General features: G+C 38.4%; 2 protein-coding genes across 3 annotated transcripts; one reads left to right on the forward strand and one right to left on the reverse strand.

Annotated features, from left to right (window-relative positions):
- The first annotated feature begins 10023 nt into the window (after window positions 1-10023).
- LOC131314669 (uncharacterized) lies at window positions 10024-10593 on the forward strand. The gene has a single exon (XM_058343490.1). The coding sequence runs from the start codon at window positions 10129-10131 to the stop codon at window positions 10345-10347; it is 219 nt and encodes a 72-aa protein (XP_058199473.1). The 5' UTR covers window positions 10024-10128; the 3' UTR covers window positions 10348-10593.
- A 2020-nt stretch (window positions 10594-12613) lies between these two features.
- On the reverse strand, window positions 12614-16491 carry LOC131314679 (CDT1-like protein a, chloroplastic). 2 transcript variants are annotated; one of them, XM_058343509.1, is made up of 8 exons: window positions 16228-16491; window positions 15371-15490; window positions 15039-15273; window positions 13933-14585; window positions 13803-13899; window positions 13252-13453; window positions 13064-13154; window positions 12614-12950 (listed from the first exon to the last, which is right to left on the reverse strand). In XM_058343509.1, the coding sequence occupies exons 1-8, from the start codon at window positions 16377-16379 to the stop codon at window positions 12893-12895; spliced, it is 1608 nt and encodes a 535-aa protein (XP_058199492.1). In that variant the 5' UTR covers window positions 16380-16491; the 3' UTR covers window positions 12614-12892. The 2 variants fall into 2 exon arrangements, with proteins under 2 accessions (XP_058199492.1, XP_058199483.1); XM_058343500.1 differs by having other exon boundaries at window positions 13803-14585; window positions 16228-16490.
- Between the last annotated feature and the right edge of the window lie 809 nt (window positions 16492-17300).

The following is a 17300-nucleotide window of genomic DNA, read 5'->3' on the forward strand; positions in this document are numbered from 1 at the left end:
ACTAACTTGAATAACCGATTATTTTAAGGTGCCTACAAGCTGATCCAGAACACTTTCATTACCAAAAAAGAAAAAGAAAAAAGAAAAAAGAAAAGAACATAACTAACTTGAATAACTGATTATTTTAAGGTGCCTACAAGTTAATTCGAGAAACTTTTCATTACCAAAAAAGAAAAAGAAAAAAGAAAAGAACATAACTAACTTTAACTAACTTGAATAACGGATTATTTTAAAGTGCGTACAAGCTGATCTGGAACACTTACATTATCAAAAAAAGAAAAAGAAAAAAGACAAGAACATAGCTAATTACTTGAATATATAACGGATTATTTTAAGATGCGTACAAGCTGATTCAGGACATTTACATTATCAAAAAAAAAGAGAAAAAGAAAAGAACATAACTAACTTGAATAACAGATTATTTTAAGGTATGTACAAACCGGGACATTTAAATTATCAAAAAAAAAAAGAAAAGGAAAAGAGAAAAGAACATTACGTATACTGGTACGCACCATTATCCTGCACCTCTCATGCTATCATAATCATAGATGCTGGTACTGTAACTCCCGCGTCGCGTTCACCGACTCCGTCGGTGGGAGTCGCCGCCTCCAGCTCTAACTCCATAAATTCAGACGTGGTAGCCTCGTTCAGAACACCAACTCCGTCGGCGACAGTCGCCAACTCCACATTTCCCGACGAGATCACCCCGTTTAGATATATGTTAATCTCCGGCGAAGTAATTTCCTGCAGCTCTATCTCCTCAAATGCCACATCCACCATCTGGCCCAAAATTTCTGCCGTGGGAGTTCGGAGGCGAACGATGACCATAGCTACAAAGGCTACCGCTCCGACTAGAAGCATAACTGCCAGGGCAACGATCACAGTCTTGGGACTAGTTTTCACGGTTCTTGGCGGCGGAGGAGGAGGAGAGGGAGGAGATGGTTTGTTTGGCGTTGTTGGGGGTGGGGGTGGGGGGGGTCGGCGGAATCTTGGCGGCCTAGAGGGAGAAGGTTGAGCCGATGGAGTTTCGCCGTTAAGGGGTGACGGGGCAAATGCTTGTGGAGGGGTGGCCGTCGTGGTGGTGGGTGGCCGGAGATGTAGTGGAGGAGGTTGGGATGCTGAAATGGTGCAAAGGACGGTGGCTATGGTGATGAGGAGGGGGAGAGAGAATCGATTTGCCATATCCGACCAATCGAGTTCTGTTAAGTCTTGATTTCCAGATCATCGAACTGGTAGATTTAATATTTATACACAAAAGGATTCGTAAAAATTTACATGCAACGCGTACGTAGGATCAAACGGTTCAGCAGAGCCTTTTGACAAATCTCTTACTAAATACTGTATTGTATTCGATAACGATCAAAAGGTTCAGCAGAGCCTTTTGACAAATCTCTTACGAGTAATAAATATTGTGGAGTATCCGATAAAGAGTCAAACATGTCTTTTTCTTGATAAGTACTAGAGTCAAACATGTTTGTACCCAAACTAGTGTAACCCATTCCTACCAAACAGTCTCATACTATTACGCTACTCTTCAGCATTTAATTTCCGTTCTTGAGCACTATCAAAAATCTTTGGAAAATTATGAAACTCGCATCAGATTAACAAAAAAACGATCTTTTTTTTTTTGGCTGGATAGTTAATTTTTTTTTTTGCCTTAATTTGGAATTTTTTTCGCACTTGTTAGTTTTACGTCAATCTTTTTTTGGATTATAGGATCTTCTCAACGAGAAAAAATTGAAAAGTACAAAAATTATGTTCAAAACTAATTTTTTTTGAATAAAGACAAAAATAATCCAAATGACCCGACTTCATTAATTTGGATTTGTTCAAATGGCCATGACCAGAGTACAAAAGTTTGTGGCCATGGCACAAAAGTTCGCGGCCATAATTTAAAAGTTTGCGACCATGACGCAAAAGTTTGCCGCCAGACTGTATGGGGTTCGATTCCCGTTTTAGGTTCAGACTCAACATGGGGGTTTGCTATTTTGGGGTTTTCGTTTTCTTGTGAGTAATTAAATGGCCGAATCTCCAGATCTTCTGTGAGAAACCATATGGCCGGCCTGTTGAAGTCTTTCTTGATTGGAATAAAATTTAATTTCTTACAATTTTGAATCAAAGGTTTAGTGAGTTCTTACTCAATTTTCGTGTTAGAATAAGTAAGAAAAAAAAAAAAAGGAGTAAGGGCCCGAGGTGTTCTAAGATGTTGTGAGTAGGATAAGCTAGCAAAAAAAAAGTTGAAGGTAAAAATTATCCACCCTTATGAGTTATGACGAAGTGAATCTCATCCAATCATTTTCCTTTCATAGAAAATTTCAATAGATACATGTATCCCACCGATCACCAATCTCCTATCAAACAACTAGCAGGCAGCTCAGCTCGCGTACTTCGTGCGGTTAAACTCGGGCAACTGGGCAAGGTTCAAGGGGATCAAACCGGTGCATGATCAACAAGCAACTGAAGCAAGCGTGGGCAAACGATTTGATAGGGACTTCCGACATGGCCCAGTGCATATATCACGTTAGGGACTTCCGACATGGCCATATCACGAAAATACTTCGGTTAAACTCGGGCAAGGTTCAAGGGGATCAAACACGTGCATGGTCAACAAGCAAGCGTGAGCAAACGAAATTGATAGGGACTTCCGACATGGCCCAGTGCATATATCACGAAAATCTAGTCTTTTACTCATTTTCGTGTATAATTTTTTGAATTTTTTCGCACCAAATTAAAGTACTAATCAAGATCTCTAATATGGTGCGAAAAAAATTGAAAAATTATGCACGGAGGTAGCTAATTTTTTGATTTGAAAAGAGGTAAGAGAGAGAAAGTGGGACAGTCATTGTGGAACGAAGACAGTATTATCGAACTACAAAGTATGCTAACACTCCATTCCACTATGCCTTGTTTGGCTGTGGGTTTGAAAAAATTTTGGGTTTAGTTTTTGGGTAATGACTGAGGAGAGAGAGGCCCCGTTCCGCTTTCTTCTAAAACCTTTTTTTTCAAAAAGAAAGTAATTTCAAAATCAAATATAACGAAAATATTTCAATAGGTACATGTATCCCACCAATCACCAATCCCCTATCAAACAACTAGCCGGCAGCTCAGCTCGCGTACTTCGTGCGGTTAAACTCGGGCAAGGTTCAAGGGGATCTCAAACGCGTGCATGGTCAACAAGCAACTAAGCAAGCGTAGGCAAACGATTTGATAGGGGACTTCCGACATGGCCCAGTGCCGATATCACGAAAATACTTCGGTTAAACTCGGGCAAGGTTCAGGGGGATCAAACACGTGCGTGGTCAACAAGCAAGAGTGGGAAAACGAAATTGATAGGGACCGGACTTTCGACATGGCCCAGTGCATATATCACGAAAATCTAGTCTTTTACTCACTTCCGTATATAATTTTTTGAATTTTTTCGTACCAAATTAAAGTACTAATCGAGATCTTTAATATAGTGTGAAAAAAATTGAAAAATTATGCACGGATGTAGCTAATTTTTTGATTTGAAAAGAGGTAAGAGAGAGAAAGTGGGACAGTTATTGTGGAACGAAGACAGTATTATCGAACTACAAAGTATGCTAACACTCCATTCCACTATGCCTTGTTTGTCTGTGGGTTTGAAAAAATTTTGGGTTTAGTTTTTGGGTAATGACTGAGGAGAGAGAGGCCCCGTTCCGCTTACTTCTAAAACCTTTTTTTTTCAAAAAGAAAGTAATTTTAAAATCAAATATAACGAAAATAAAAATAAATTTTTTTAAATTTTTTTTGCACTGTTTAAAAGATCTCAATAAGATTTATCAAACAAAATCTATATTGATAGAAAAATTATTTACGTAAACATATAATTTTTAAGCTTGAAATTACCTTGTTTTTGAAAAAGAATATTTTTCAAGAAAGTGGAATACCTAGAAAATAAGGTAATAATTGGGAATATAGATAATGAGTAGAGAGAGATAAAGAGAGAAATGAGATTAATGATTAAATACAGGGGTAATGAGTGGAGAGAGAATGAAAGTAATGATTGAAAATATAGATAATGAATGGATTTGGATTTGAATTATTTTTTCCAAACCCAAACCGAACAAGGGCAAGGCACTAAAAGTACTTTTAGGACTTTCTTTCGCTATTTTTCTCCTTATTTGATTTTTTTTCACTTGTTAGTTCTATGCCAAATTTTCTTGACTTTTTGAGACGAATTGGAAAAGTAATATTTTTTTTTTACTTTTACTCAAATATTTTGAGAGAAATAACCTCTTTTAAGTAAAAGAAAGTCAAAACTTTTTGTAATGCCCCAAAATTTGAAAATGTTAAATAAGCATTTTTATTAAAAAACTAAATAGAGTCTGACTCATTATTACAATATAATTCTCATAAGAGTACATTTATTCAATAAAGGAAGAGAAACTAGGATTCCTATCTACTGTTCCGCCTGTTCCTCCATCTTAGCCAGCTCTTCAGCTCCGAAAGCCTTCAAGGTGTAGAGCTCACCCTGCTTATCTACAAAGTTTGACACATTATACCAGCGTCGCCCCCAATATAATATGTCAGGGTTACAACAGTAACACTGCTTCGTCCGTCGATTTATCAATATATATATATATATATATATATATATATATATATATGATCACCCTAAGCGTAGGGCTAATACGTCCTTTGAAGCATAATAATCTGGAAGTCTGAGTATCGTACCCAGGGGAATATCATCACGGCTCGATTGGATTTGTAGAAGTAAGAATTGTGGCCTTGAGACAGCTAACTTTAGGAATAATTTGAAACGGATACAATGTGCACTAAAAGTGTGTTGAAAATGATTTAAACTAAGCGGTCAGGTCAAGGGGATTTCAACACCCACAACTCGAATCAATCAGGTTGTCTCTCGAATTACTCGGGTTGAGATACGCGTTAACGATCTCCAAATTCGAAAAATTTATTATTAAGCCCATTTACTAGAAAAGGAGTCGAAATACCAAGAGAGTTCTAGTATTTATCTAGCAAACGGAAGGGATGACATAACTCTAAGCATCGATGCGTGACAAGTAGGCTTGCTTTTGCCTACGCATGATCAAAGAAGTTAATACCGCCGAGATCACAAACTAACTAAGATAAAAGGCAGGCTAGGTCTAGAAATTTCTAACACCCATGACTCAAGTCGAATCACTTTTCTCACCTGATTACGCGGTTTGAGATACACAACTAAGATTCTCAATCTGGAAGATATATGGTTCGATTATCAAGCAAGCTCTAGAATTCATTTAGCAAAATTAACATCTAGAGCGACAAAGCTCCAAGCATCATATGTGGCAAGTAGCAAGCTCTTGCCTACACATGATCAAGGAGGTTAACACCTTAGCAATTTGACAAATGAATCCGAACCAAACATCAATTTTCGAACCAAAGAATGAAACTTTATGATAAGAATAACAATATCAACTCAAACCATGAGGTACTAATCACCCCATGACCAAGCCCTAAAAGACTACTTACTCATAACTAGAGAGATAGAAGCAAACAAAAATCTAACTAACATATTGAAATAGCAAAACATGAAATAAACTAGAGATTATGATAGATCGAAAGAGTAGCTACAATTTTAATGAAGGCGATAATAGCAAAACTAAATTACTTAAAGCAAAAAATTGAAGTTTTAGTGCTGAAAAAATAAAGAACACCAATGTGGGCTACCCGCCCGGATTTTGAAAAATTGAGGAGTTGCCACCTGGATTTATGGTTTGCTACCCGAGAAATTATTTTGATTGAAAATGGTCGTTTGAAATTGAAAATCATCGATCGTTTTGAGTTCAGAAGCCATGTTCTGAGAGGGGAAGGATTTTACGGCACCCCTCTCGCCCGACGCAATGTCGGTCTCTACTCAATATTTTGTGGGATTTTATTAAAAATATTTTGTTTCATTAAAGCAACTAGCAAGTATTCACAGATATGTCAAATAAAGAATGTATGTCTATGCAAGTGTATGTTATATGAATAAAATGATACAAAATGAAAAAAAAAGAGACAGAAAATCAACTACTGCCACTTCTGACTGTTCGGAACTGCACTCCTGAGCGGTCAGGAGCTCTGCTAAGCAACCCTGTAAACCTTGGTTAGAAAAGATGCAATATGATGCTTAAAACAGTAACACATAACTAATATGTACTAGTGCTCAGCAAATGGCTTAAACAACTAAGAACTGGTCCTAACCATCCGAGTTTTGCTTCCTTGCAACCGAAAATAAAACCAACTGGGATTTGGAAGGACCAATGCACACCAAGTATCTACTGAAATATAGGAAAAGCAATATTCAGTGACAAAATAGAATTTTGGTAACGGCAGCACTCCTGAGAGCTCAAGAATGGTCTTGAGCGATTGGGAGTAAACACAGTGCCCTGAGAAAAGTTTGTTTTCTTGTGTTACTCTTGTTATTATTACTAAACTAAGATCAAATGAGCTTCTAACTAGTATGAAAAAGCTGGTGTAGGCCTTTGATTCCTCTCAGAAGTTTGAAAATAATAGATTTGAAGTATAAAATGAGATTTTATATCTTTGCTTGACTTAAACTTGGCTTCTTAGACTGACTTTGGAGCTTGAAAGTGGTTAGAAAATAGTTTGAGAAGAGGGAGTTTGGCCTCCATTTCTTTTAGAGAATTTCCTTGAGAATTGGTAATTTTTCTTAGAAAATGGAAGTTGTTTTGAAAGAGTTGGAGAAAGAGTTTTAGAGGCTAATTTTGGTAGCAAAAGGGGAGAGATGGACTGATTTTTTCGTGGTCCTTAGAAAGGTAGAAGGTGGGGTATTTATAGGGGAGGAAGAAATAAGTTTGAATGTTGAAAAAATAAATAAAAAATAAGGAGAAAATGGTTTTGGGAGGGAAAAAAGAGACATGACTGGTCTTCTGTTGGCTCATCTGTTGGCTCAGGCAAACATCTGGCACATGCAATTTTGAACTGCAATTTCAAAATTTGAACAAAAACGTGGTCAAAGATTAAGCTCAACATTCAATGTCCTGTCAGTACTTTCGAGTGCTCAAGAGTGCCTGTCAAACTTCAAAGGGGCGCCACGGATACTCTTCAACTCGAATTTGGGTGTTTTTCGAAGCATTGGAAATCTAGGTAATTCCTCTTTCTAACCCAATTGATTTTATTCAAAGAAATTTTATACACTGAAACATGTGACGATTTACTCTCAGGGTGTCGGGAAAAGGGATGGTTTTGGTTTGCAAAAGTCCAAGAAGCATCGCCCAAGCTTTAGCTGAGTCCCATTTTGATTCCATTTCATTATCGGGGAGCCTCGAGGGCACAAATTAAGAATTGTTAATAGGTCCAAATTGGGGCGTCTATAACCAAGAACAATTCAAAAAGTAATTCAAATCCTATACTAGATCTAGAAATGTAATAAAATCTAGGTATTTGATTTGGTGACATCACAACATTTTATACAAGCCCCCTTTCATGTACAGAATATTCCCAAAGATGCTTTGAAAATCCTCCTTCGAAGGCCCTCGGTATCGATACCCTTGCTGTGCTGGTACCAGTATCGAACTCCATAAGGCAGTCGCTCAAACCTCTCGGTACCGATACCCCTTCTGATGAGTTACCGATACCGAAGCTTCAATGGTTAGCTTCTCTTGATCATTTCGGTACTAATACCGTAGCTTCAATGGTACCAATACCGAGCACTTTAGGTCCAACCATTGTCTTACTAATCCATTTTTGGGTTATAATTAGGAGCAGGAGTAAGATTTCATATTCTAAGCTTAACTTAGGATCTCTGATGTATCGCTCACAACGATAGATCGATCGTTGAAGATTGATGGAAGAATCTCTTCCATTCGTTTTCTTTCTTGCCACAAATTTCACATTTAACTCGACTGTCATTTCTCTTCTGGTGAAGTCCTGAAATACGGCATAGAACCATGGAACCATCTTGTGGAGACATGGCTGCATCGCCCTTTATTATTGTTGTTGACATTGTTTCCCGAAATCTCGTGTCGATTTCGATTGAAGGAAAAATTGGTAAACACAAAGATGCGCTCAATACCTGAAGTTGTGGTTACCGGTGAAAATGAGCCACAAAACACCACGTGTCGTTCAGATTTACATACCCGACGGCGATGCGACGGAGTTGTCACTTGATCATTTCTGCACTCTTATGGCTCCAATTTCGGACACCAACGACACATTTAAAACTCTGACCTCATGATCGGACACCAATACAGTAACGACAACGGAGGAGGCAGTGGATTTGGATTGTGGTCGTGGTCGCCGCTAAAGGCGGTACATAACCTGATGGAGATGCCGCCGCTGAGGTTGTCGCTGGTGTTCAAGATGGTGGAGGAGGATTATTTATTGTATATTTTCTATGAGAACTATGTATTATTCATGAGAACTGTATATTTTCTATGAGAATTGTGTATTTTATATGCCTAATTCTCATAGACTGATAAACATAGTTTTCATAGGCAATTCACATATAGATAGATCTCATAGAGACAGTTCTTATAAGGATAGTTCTCATAGGGACGGTTCTCATCAAGGTTATCAATACGGTTCCGTACCGGTCAATACCGACTGATACGTAACGTTTTTGACAAAATCCAGTACCCTACACCTCTAATTCCGTTCTGGCTTAAATCCGGCCAATACCGGAGATACCGATCAGTACCGGACTACTTTAAAAAAAAATTTCTTCAAGTACCGAACAATACCGGGCAAATACCGGACAGTACCTGACAAATACCAGACTGTACCGAGCAAATACCGGATGGTACTAGACAAATACCAGAATATTTTTTAATTTTTTTGTTTTAAAAAGTGTATATTATACTATAAATTTTTTTATGTAGGAAAATAACACTAATAGCGATTAATCCGAAACGGTATTCGGTATCTCACTAGTACCGGTACGTACCGTACTAGTAAGAAAATCAGTACTCTAGCCAGTACAGTATTCAAAACCTTGGTTCTCATAGAAACGGTTTTCATGGACACAGTTCTCATAGAGACAATTCTCATAGAAACAATTATCATAGAAACAGTTCTCATAGCAAAGAGTTTTTTTTTAATCTTACATAATTTCATATTCAATATGAATCTTGTTCAGTAGATATCGTCGAGTAGGTTCCAAAAATGTAATTTAAAAAAAAAAGAATATCTACAACAAAAGATATAACTTTTTAAAATTTAAATAATGTTTTAATGGTGCCTCAATGCTCATGGACCGTTCGATAATTGTCCTATACTAGATACTCTCCAGCTCCATGCGCTGATGGCGTGAGGAAGGCAGGGGCATGGTTGGAATAAAAATGTAAATAATTGTGCAGGACTATTTCAAGACCGAACCAAAAAAACGGGGCCTATCTCTAAAAATCCCTTGAAAATAACCACTTTTAAGTTAAAAAAAAAGTGGTTAAAATTGACTTTTTTGTACTTAAAAGTGATTATTTTTCAAAATATATGGGTAAACTGATTTGTCTCGGTGCAAAACTAATTAACGAAAAAAAATTTAAATAAGAATAAAAAAAAAAGTGTACTTTTTTTGCTTAGTGAAATGAGGTAGTACTATTCAAACTGGCTCGTTGAAATACAATTTAACTTTTCTAATAAAATAATTGAGCTCGAACTTTACTGTTTTACAAACGAGTCGAGTCAAAGCCTATAACAAATTGAGAGTTACTCACAAACAGATCTATTCGAGTGCCAACACTTAAACGAGCCGAACAGAGTTTTACAGTATAGTGTTCGAGCTCGACTCGTTTATTAAAAAAGTTAAAAATTTGAGCTTGAGCTTTGTTCGTTTTCAAACAAATCGAGCCCTTAACGAGCCGAGCTAATTTACTTAACGGGTCTCTTTAAACGAGTCGGACCTATATAAACGACCCAAATTTTTACAAGCCGAGCTTTTGAGTATTGAAGTCAGTTTTGTTTACTAAACGAGACTCGGCCCTATCTCGACTCAGTTTCTACTAAACGAGTCAAGCGGAAATTTAGCGAGCCAGGCCACAAGCTGCTGCGCGAGGAGCTCGGTTCGTTCACGCTTCTTGATCATATCGTCCCTCGGTAGTCGTCTGTTTCTTGACATTCTCCTAAATTGGGACAAAACTAGGGTTAGGGTTTCGAGAGAGTGGAAAGATGAAAGCCTCAGAGGTTTCGACCAACGCCAAAACCAACAATGGCGAAAGCGAATCGAAGAGGAGAGAGAACAAGAAACCCCCATTCAGACCAGCAAAAGACGACACGAAGCCGCTTCTCCGGGACCCCATCCTCAGATCCGACCCGATAGAGACCGAAGAAGCCGTGCTCCGACTGCCTCCTTTCCCCTTTTCTTCCAGACCAGAATCCCAGTCCTAGGGTTCAAGGATTTTTTCGTACGTTTTGCTTCTGTAGAACTCGGATGATGAACTCGTTTGGAATTTTCTTGGGATGTTTTTTTCCTTGATCTTGTTAGCTCGTTAGGTACCCTGTTGCAAATCTTCAATGTTCCAATTTGTGATCTTTGATTTAGATAATGGTGATCTTTCAATAAAACTATCTGTACACCACCGCATTGTGGGGTCCCACATATGATATGATAGAAGCCGCTCAATTTATTTCAAATGTTTTATTTCAAATGTTTTTTTAAGGATTCTTGTAAAAATCAGTTTAGTCGGAGTTCAGTGAGTGTTAATTGAGCAAATAATCGAATAATCCCCAATATCCAACTGAGTTGTTTTTCTTCAAGAATTCTTTAAAATAAAGGAAACAAATTGAGTGGCTCTAAGACCCTATAATCGGATCGGAGTCATCGGACCCAATAGAGATGGATAGACCTGATCATATCTGGCAGTATCTTTGTGTCAACAGATATATAAGAGGGATGAGTCTTCCAAGGCACCATTGGATTGATCTCCAAATCTATAAGAGCCTTGCTGTAATAGTAGTTGTTTACGGGGAATAATCTTTTGAGAGTGACCGGTAAACGTTAGAACCTTGTATGCGTTTCGACTCTTCGGAGACACTGATACCCAGTTGAAGTGAGGAATCCATGAATAATGCCCTCTGGAATCAAAGTAGAAGTACATATCAGCATATCCTAAAACCATGTCAAGTCAAAATCTCATGAGCAGAAAACGTTATCGCGTTTCTGAATTAACAGCGATGCTGTAATCTAGAGAGGATGGTTCTACAATGAAGATGTGGAGTGGTATGGGCCGAGGACTAGGTGGAAGTAAGGGGGGCGGCTATTTCAATCACTTGAAACAGTGACCGTGTGCGTCTACAAGATATTCATATGCCAACCAAAATACTCCACGAGCAACAAAGTTTGCTACCCTTCAAGCAACAGAGTTTTGCTACTCTTCAATTTTATCGCCTGATTCTACGTAGTTTTACGCATGATATGCACTTTTATGGAGATAAAATTGAGGACATTTGTATACTCCCAATATCCATCGTAGAATGCATTACTTGTATCACTGAAGGGCTTCAATTTGATTCTACATTTATGAGTTATTATTGAGTGGCAAGGTTGACATAAGTGGCAAGCTAATATTGACATAGGGTGTGCGCGTGTTGCCTGGACATTCGGTTATCAAATAAAGAAAAAGGTTGTCTTTGTCAGCTTGCTTTTTATTGGGTACCGTTATTCTATGTTCCTATTAGAGTAGAAACATAGAATTTGGGGCAAGTAGAGAACAGGAATGTGTTCTTCTCTGCAAGTGAAACATCATGCCCTTGAATTAAACCAGGGTAAGCTCATGCTGCTCATCAATCATAACCCACTTTCCTTCGCAAAAGGGCAAAAGAGCTTTTATAGTTCTACAACAGAACAGAAGAAATCATTATCAAACTCACAGATTATACATTTTGGAAAGTGATTCACTTAAATTGCTACGGAACATTCTCTTTTCGTGGCAAATGAAACACCTAAATATGATGATGGAAGAACCTGCAGAAAGCTATAAAATACTTATACTAGAGGGGCAAAAAGAATGTCCAAGTATGAAAGCCACACGATGAACATATTCTACAATGTAACTCACTTAAATTACATTGAACCTAGTTTTTTTTTTTACATAATCCACCTTACAGATAGTGATTTCAGAACTTACCTACGGATTATGACATTGAACATAATCGATGACAAGCTGTTCATCTTCGTGTCTTAGAGCGACTGGGATCATCCTCCTACTCCAGTTGGTACAATGAATTTTGTTATGGTTAGCGGAACACCCAAATCCTATACGTCTAGACTTCTACAAGACAAAAGGTTTTAGAACTGCCCTACATCCCTTACATACTAGCCATTGCTAAAGTGATGCTCCAAATGTTTACATTCAGTTTCTCTGTTCTTGACATGGTTTATATGCAGTAACGTTTTGACAATCTGATGCTGGCAGTTAGAACAAAAGAACCCAAGTTAGCTAGAAGACACGATAAACCTTTGACGGTGTCCATATCACAAAAAAGTTGCATTTTACGCCTGGTTGAAGAATCTCAAAACTCATGTACAATATTAAGGGTAAAACTCATGTACAGTATCAAGGGTAAGAATCTAGTTTGTTGCAGCATGCATTAGTAGACCTGAATATGCCATGGAACTTGTCCAAATATTCGACCAGAGATTTAGGATCAGCTGATAGCAAGAATTTTGCGAGTCCGGCCCCCTTTTTCTGTCTCCATTGATACCAAGGCAAGAATACAGCAAGTTCATTATAACTTGTTGCATTGCTTACTCAACATGTCTATCTTGGCAAAAAATCATTGCAACATTTCTAATGGACATAATTGCATCATATCCCACTCAAGTGAAGAAATAAAAAAAGGACAATGTAAGAGCCCATTCCTAAATTAACTGAACTTGAGGATGTCAATGGAATTGACGCTCTCTCACTTTCAAGTTCCAATGATTGTTCTCTCACTTCGCTTCCACAAGTCTTGCACGCATCGAGTCCGGACTAAACTTCTTGTTGATGCTGCAAAGGTCAGATCATCTTGTTAAACAACTAAATAAACTTCCACACGCGCTTTCTAAACAGAATTTCAGCCTTAGCAAACAAAACAGAGAAATTACAGATGAAAGGCTTACCATATGAGAAGATCCCCACTAGATGCCAACTTCTCGTAAATCCATTCAGGAGTCAGTTCTTGCAAAAGTTTAAGTTGCTCTTCAACGTCTCCTGTGAAAGCATGGAGAATAGAAGTTAGCTCAAACAGAGCTTTTGCATCAACAACATCAAGATAGATTTACAATGCTGATATAACGTAAAGGCTTACTTCTATCAACAATATCTAGGTGGTTGGCCACTATCCTGTGCATAAACTCCTCCTTTGTGATGACAGAACGCTTGATTGACTGAAACAAGAAACGGATCACGTCAAAGAGTTTCGGTAAACTGGCAATCATCTTTTGCCGCCTCTTGGCTTGTGAGATGGCTGGATCCTTCACCTCTACTGCTTTTCGCTCTTTCTCTTTAATCTGCAGAGGCAATAGAGTTAGTTTGAATATATAGCCTGTAGACATGACAACATTCCTCCCAAGGAGGATTAAAAAGACAAGAAAACAAATTGTTCAGAGCAAGTAAATGGAATGTTAATCAAAAACTTCTCCTTTAAATACAAATTTATTTATCGGCAAAATGGTTCCAGGACACACTGCAATTTTCCTTAGTCAGAAACAAATCTTGGCAATCACCCCAAATAAAGGAGATTACCAATTGTGATTTTTTTTTGTTTTGTTTTATCAGTGGAAGTAGTTACAGCCCGTACTAAATAACAGTTGTGTAATGAAAAAGGATTGAAGGTTAGCAAATCAATTGTGGCCTTACCGATTCCAGAAGTTTCTCAGGAAGAATATCAAGAATATTGTTGTCAACTGACAATCCTCCGACAAGATTCACTTCATCCTTGACTTCAGCATTTTTCACTGGACTGTCAAATATGAGTGATCTGTTATAGACTGGACTGTCAAATTCGAGTGATCTGTTACAGAGTGGTCGTCTAATTAATTTGTTCTGTGAAGCCTTTGAGTAGTCATCTGGGCTCATATAACTCCTCTTTGGTGTTCGTAGTGCAGGTGTGGCACTCATCAGCTTCACTGGAGTTGAAACAAGTTTCGCAGGAGTTCCTTGAATTGTAGCGGTTCCAACAGAAGAAGAGGTTTCATTTTCCATCTCTCTCTCTTTTAGTGGAGTCGTATGTGGATGAGACGGTGTTACACTTGCTTGAGAAGCCCCAAGGGACGAACATGTGTTACTTGTGAGTGGTTTTAAGGACAATTTACCGATGGACGGAGAAGAATATGCACTGATTCTCTCTCCATTGGAACTCTGGTCAACATCTAGCTTTGAAACAAAGAGAGCTGAAGGTTGCAGACACACTGCATCCTTTTCTTGGTCTGAATTTGTCGTAGCATAGCTTGAAACTTTTTGTGAGAAGTGCTTCCGGAAAGTATGAGATAGATGGGTTGCTGCTGCTGGCTGCTGTTCTGGAAGTACTCCAGTTGATGTCTCACCTATCCAAGATGAAATAGAAGCATTGCTTGTGCTTGTATGCATATCTAGCTTTGACTTGTTGAATGGCTCTGGCAGATTTTCCTCCGGAACTTCCCCCTACATTCAAACAGACATTGTTAATTGTGCAGGCTATTCCCAAGAAAAAGGAGACGAAATGTAGAATAAAATGCTAGAAATATATAACTAACAACTTCAAAACTACAGCAGAGAGGTCAACAGGTCAACAGCAGATATTTACTAAATTGTTCTTAAAACTCAAAGCTAACTTTCTGGCTGGAGAAAAGGTACACATATTTCAGGTTAAGGCTTTCAGGAAGTAGCTGTGGGCTTGGGGTGAACAGCACATTGCATGCCCTTAAATGCACTAAGTTTTGAGGCGTTCCACATTCCTAATTGTTTCACAGCCCCATCATCCATGATGAGCTGGGAGATCCTTTAAGCCACACAAAGGTCCGCGGAGGGATGACCAAAAAGAGTACATATACTTAAGTGGAAGACATCAATTTGAAGGGTTAGAATGGAAGTACTCCATATAAAGTAGGTATATACCTCGGGATGGGCTTTACAGAAATCCAAGAGTCTGCTGTGGAAGATCTTCCTCATATTTGAATTCCCACTGGTCGATTTCAGCTCCCCTTCATCCTTAACGGCATCGACATTCAGTGCAATATGAAGGTCCGGCTTCATACAACTTGTTCGCTCATCGTGTACAAGTACCTTCTTCACCACAATCACTTCTGGTAAAATAAACTTCAGTTGTGCCAAATGGGCATAGGAGAACCTCCTACAAAGTTAGATCAACAGAGCAAGTTAATGGACGGGATGAACAAATAGCCTGAAAAACTAGAATAGCCTATAGCTTGCCCGTAGTAAACCTTTACCTGTCGGTCAAACACTCGACTTTGGGACTAATATTTGTAAATGTGGACGTACAGCCCTTCAACCGAAGCAACCGGATTGAACTATCCAAGCTATCAAAGAACTTACCCAATATCTCATACCTGAAAACAAATTCAACTACGACATCAGAAACCAACAAAAACCATGGCCTGATGCCCATAAAAGATTCAAAATCAGGGAATTTCAATCAAGGTACAAACAGTATCCTAAGTTTCGTCAAGTTAAACAGACAACCGCAACAATAATTCAAGAACTAAGAGGAGGAAAACCAAATTTGTTCAACCAAAACCAAACAATAGTATCTTTTTCCCAACCGATCTAATTGAACATAAGCATGATAAAATCACCCGCAATACACAATGCCAAAACCAAAAATAGATCAAATCAGATTCCATTAATTCGACAAGTGCTATGAGACAAACAGAAGTCACAGACCTCGACCTCTCTCATATCAATGTTAGGCCTAGAAATCCCAAACAAACACACACGCACACAAATTGAACACGGAGACCAATCTTAAGTAGTTCGGCAAATCAACGACTCCACGGGCAGAGCTCATTTTATTAATGTGTACGAGAAAATACTGCGAGCCTGTTTGTTTGGGATTTCAGGGCTGCATAACAATCAACAGATTCCTACCACTCTCAAGATCTATACAAACACAACAATGCTACATACCATACTTAATCAGAAAAAATACCCAAGCTTTAGAACACGTCAAAACATATGGGCCAGATCCTTGTAGCTAATGGAGTACTTCTTATAGAATTGAACTCGCCAAAGCTGACAAACCAACGCAACCAGTGTAAAATCTTGTCAAACTCGCCCAATAACTTACTTTTGCGGAAGCTTTACCGACCCATCAACTTTTTTCTTTGGCTTTCCAATCAGCTTCTCGGGGGTCTTGATTTCGTCCAACGTTGAAGGGTTTTGTGAAGATGAAGATTGTAGCGTCTTCTTGGAGGAGTCTGGAGAGGATTCCAGCTCCATTGTCAGGTAGAGAGAGAGAGAGAGAGAGAGAGAGAGAGAGAGAAGAGGCGGATAGTGTGTATCTAGGGTTTGCGGATCGAAGAAAGGGTAAATTATGCTCTGATGGGTAAAGGAGAAGAGGCGGAGAGAGAGAGAGAGAGAGAGAGAGAGAGAGAGAAAATGGCGGGAGCACACCATCACGTGTTGGGTTTTCCCTCCAAAAGCAGAGACTAAGAACATCTCCGGCCTTCACCTATATTTTTTCTAAAATTTGAATTCTCAAATTTGAGTCAAATTTTAGGTAAAAACATATTTCGAGTAGACACATTTTCAACCATCAAACCCAAATTTTACGCATCTCCCTCTTTCTCTCCCTCTCTAACTAGCCGTTGGAGAAATGGGTCAAGGCAAAAATTGTCTCAGATTTGGGCAAAAAAATGGGTAAAACCCAAAATGGAAAAGGATTTGGGTCAAAGATTGGAGAGAGATTTTTGTGGTTTTTGCCCCATTTTTAAATTTGAGTCTTAAAAATGGGTCAAGACTGGAGATGCTCTAATTGACGGAAACAGACGGTGAGGGTTTAATTGAAAAGAAGTTCTACAGTTCAGGGGTTTCATTGACATTTATGCTCTGTTTGGGAGTGGAAGAAAATGGGAGAAAAGAAGAGAAAGAAAAATGGGAAAAAAGTGAAAGGAAAATTGGTTTATAGTACACACTTCTAGATATATATTTATATTTTCTCTCCTTTTTCACTCTAAACCAAACAATTGGGGGTGATTTTTTTTAATTTCTCCTTCCTTTTTCTTCTTTAAGCATTAGTAAAGTTCGGAGGTCCATGAGACATTTGTGAGAGGGTTTTTTTAAAATTTCCCTGATGTATTTTACCTATCTAATAAATGGAGTATCTATAGTGGAACTCGTTACTCTCTGTTTCATTAACAC

The sequence above is a fragment of the Rhododendron vialii genome, chromosome 2a, assembly GCF_030253575.1.
Source record: "Rhododendron vialii isolate Sample 1 chromosome 2a, ASM3025357v1".
Lineage (NCBI taxonomy): Eukaryota > Viridiplantae > Streptophyta > Magnoliopsida > Ericales > Ericaceae > Rhododendron > Rhododendron vialii.

Excerpts from the sequence above, each read along its gene's own strand:
- LOC131314669 (XM_058343490.1), top strand. The coding sequence starts at position 10,129 with ATGAAAGCCTCAGAGGTTTCGACCAACGCCAAAACCAACAATGGCGAA.
- LOC131314679 (XM_058343500.1), bottom strand. The coding sequence starts at position 16,379 with ATGGAGCTGGAATCCTCTCCAGACTCCTCCAAGAAGACGCTACAATCT. Across the intron at positions 15,491-16,227 it reads TCGGTAAAGCTTCCGCAAAA|GTATGAGATATTGGGTAAGT; the intron begins GTAAGTTATTGG and ends ATTTGTTTTCAG. Across the intron at positions 13,454-13,802 it reads CTGAGAAACTTCTGGAATCG|ATTAAAGAGAAAGAGCGAAA; the intron begins GTAAGGCCACAA and ends TTGCCTCTGCAG.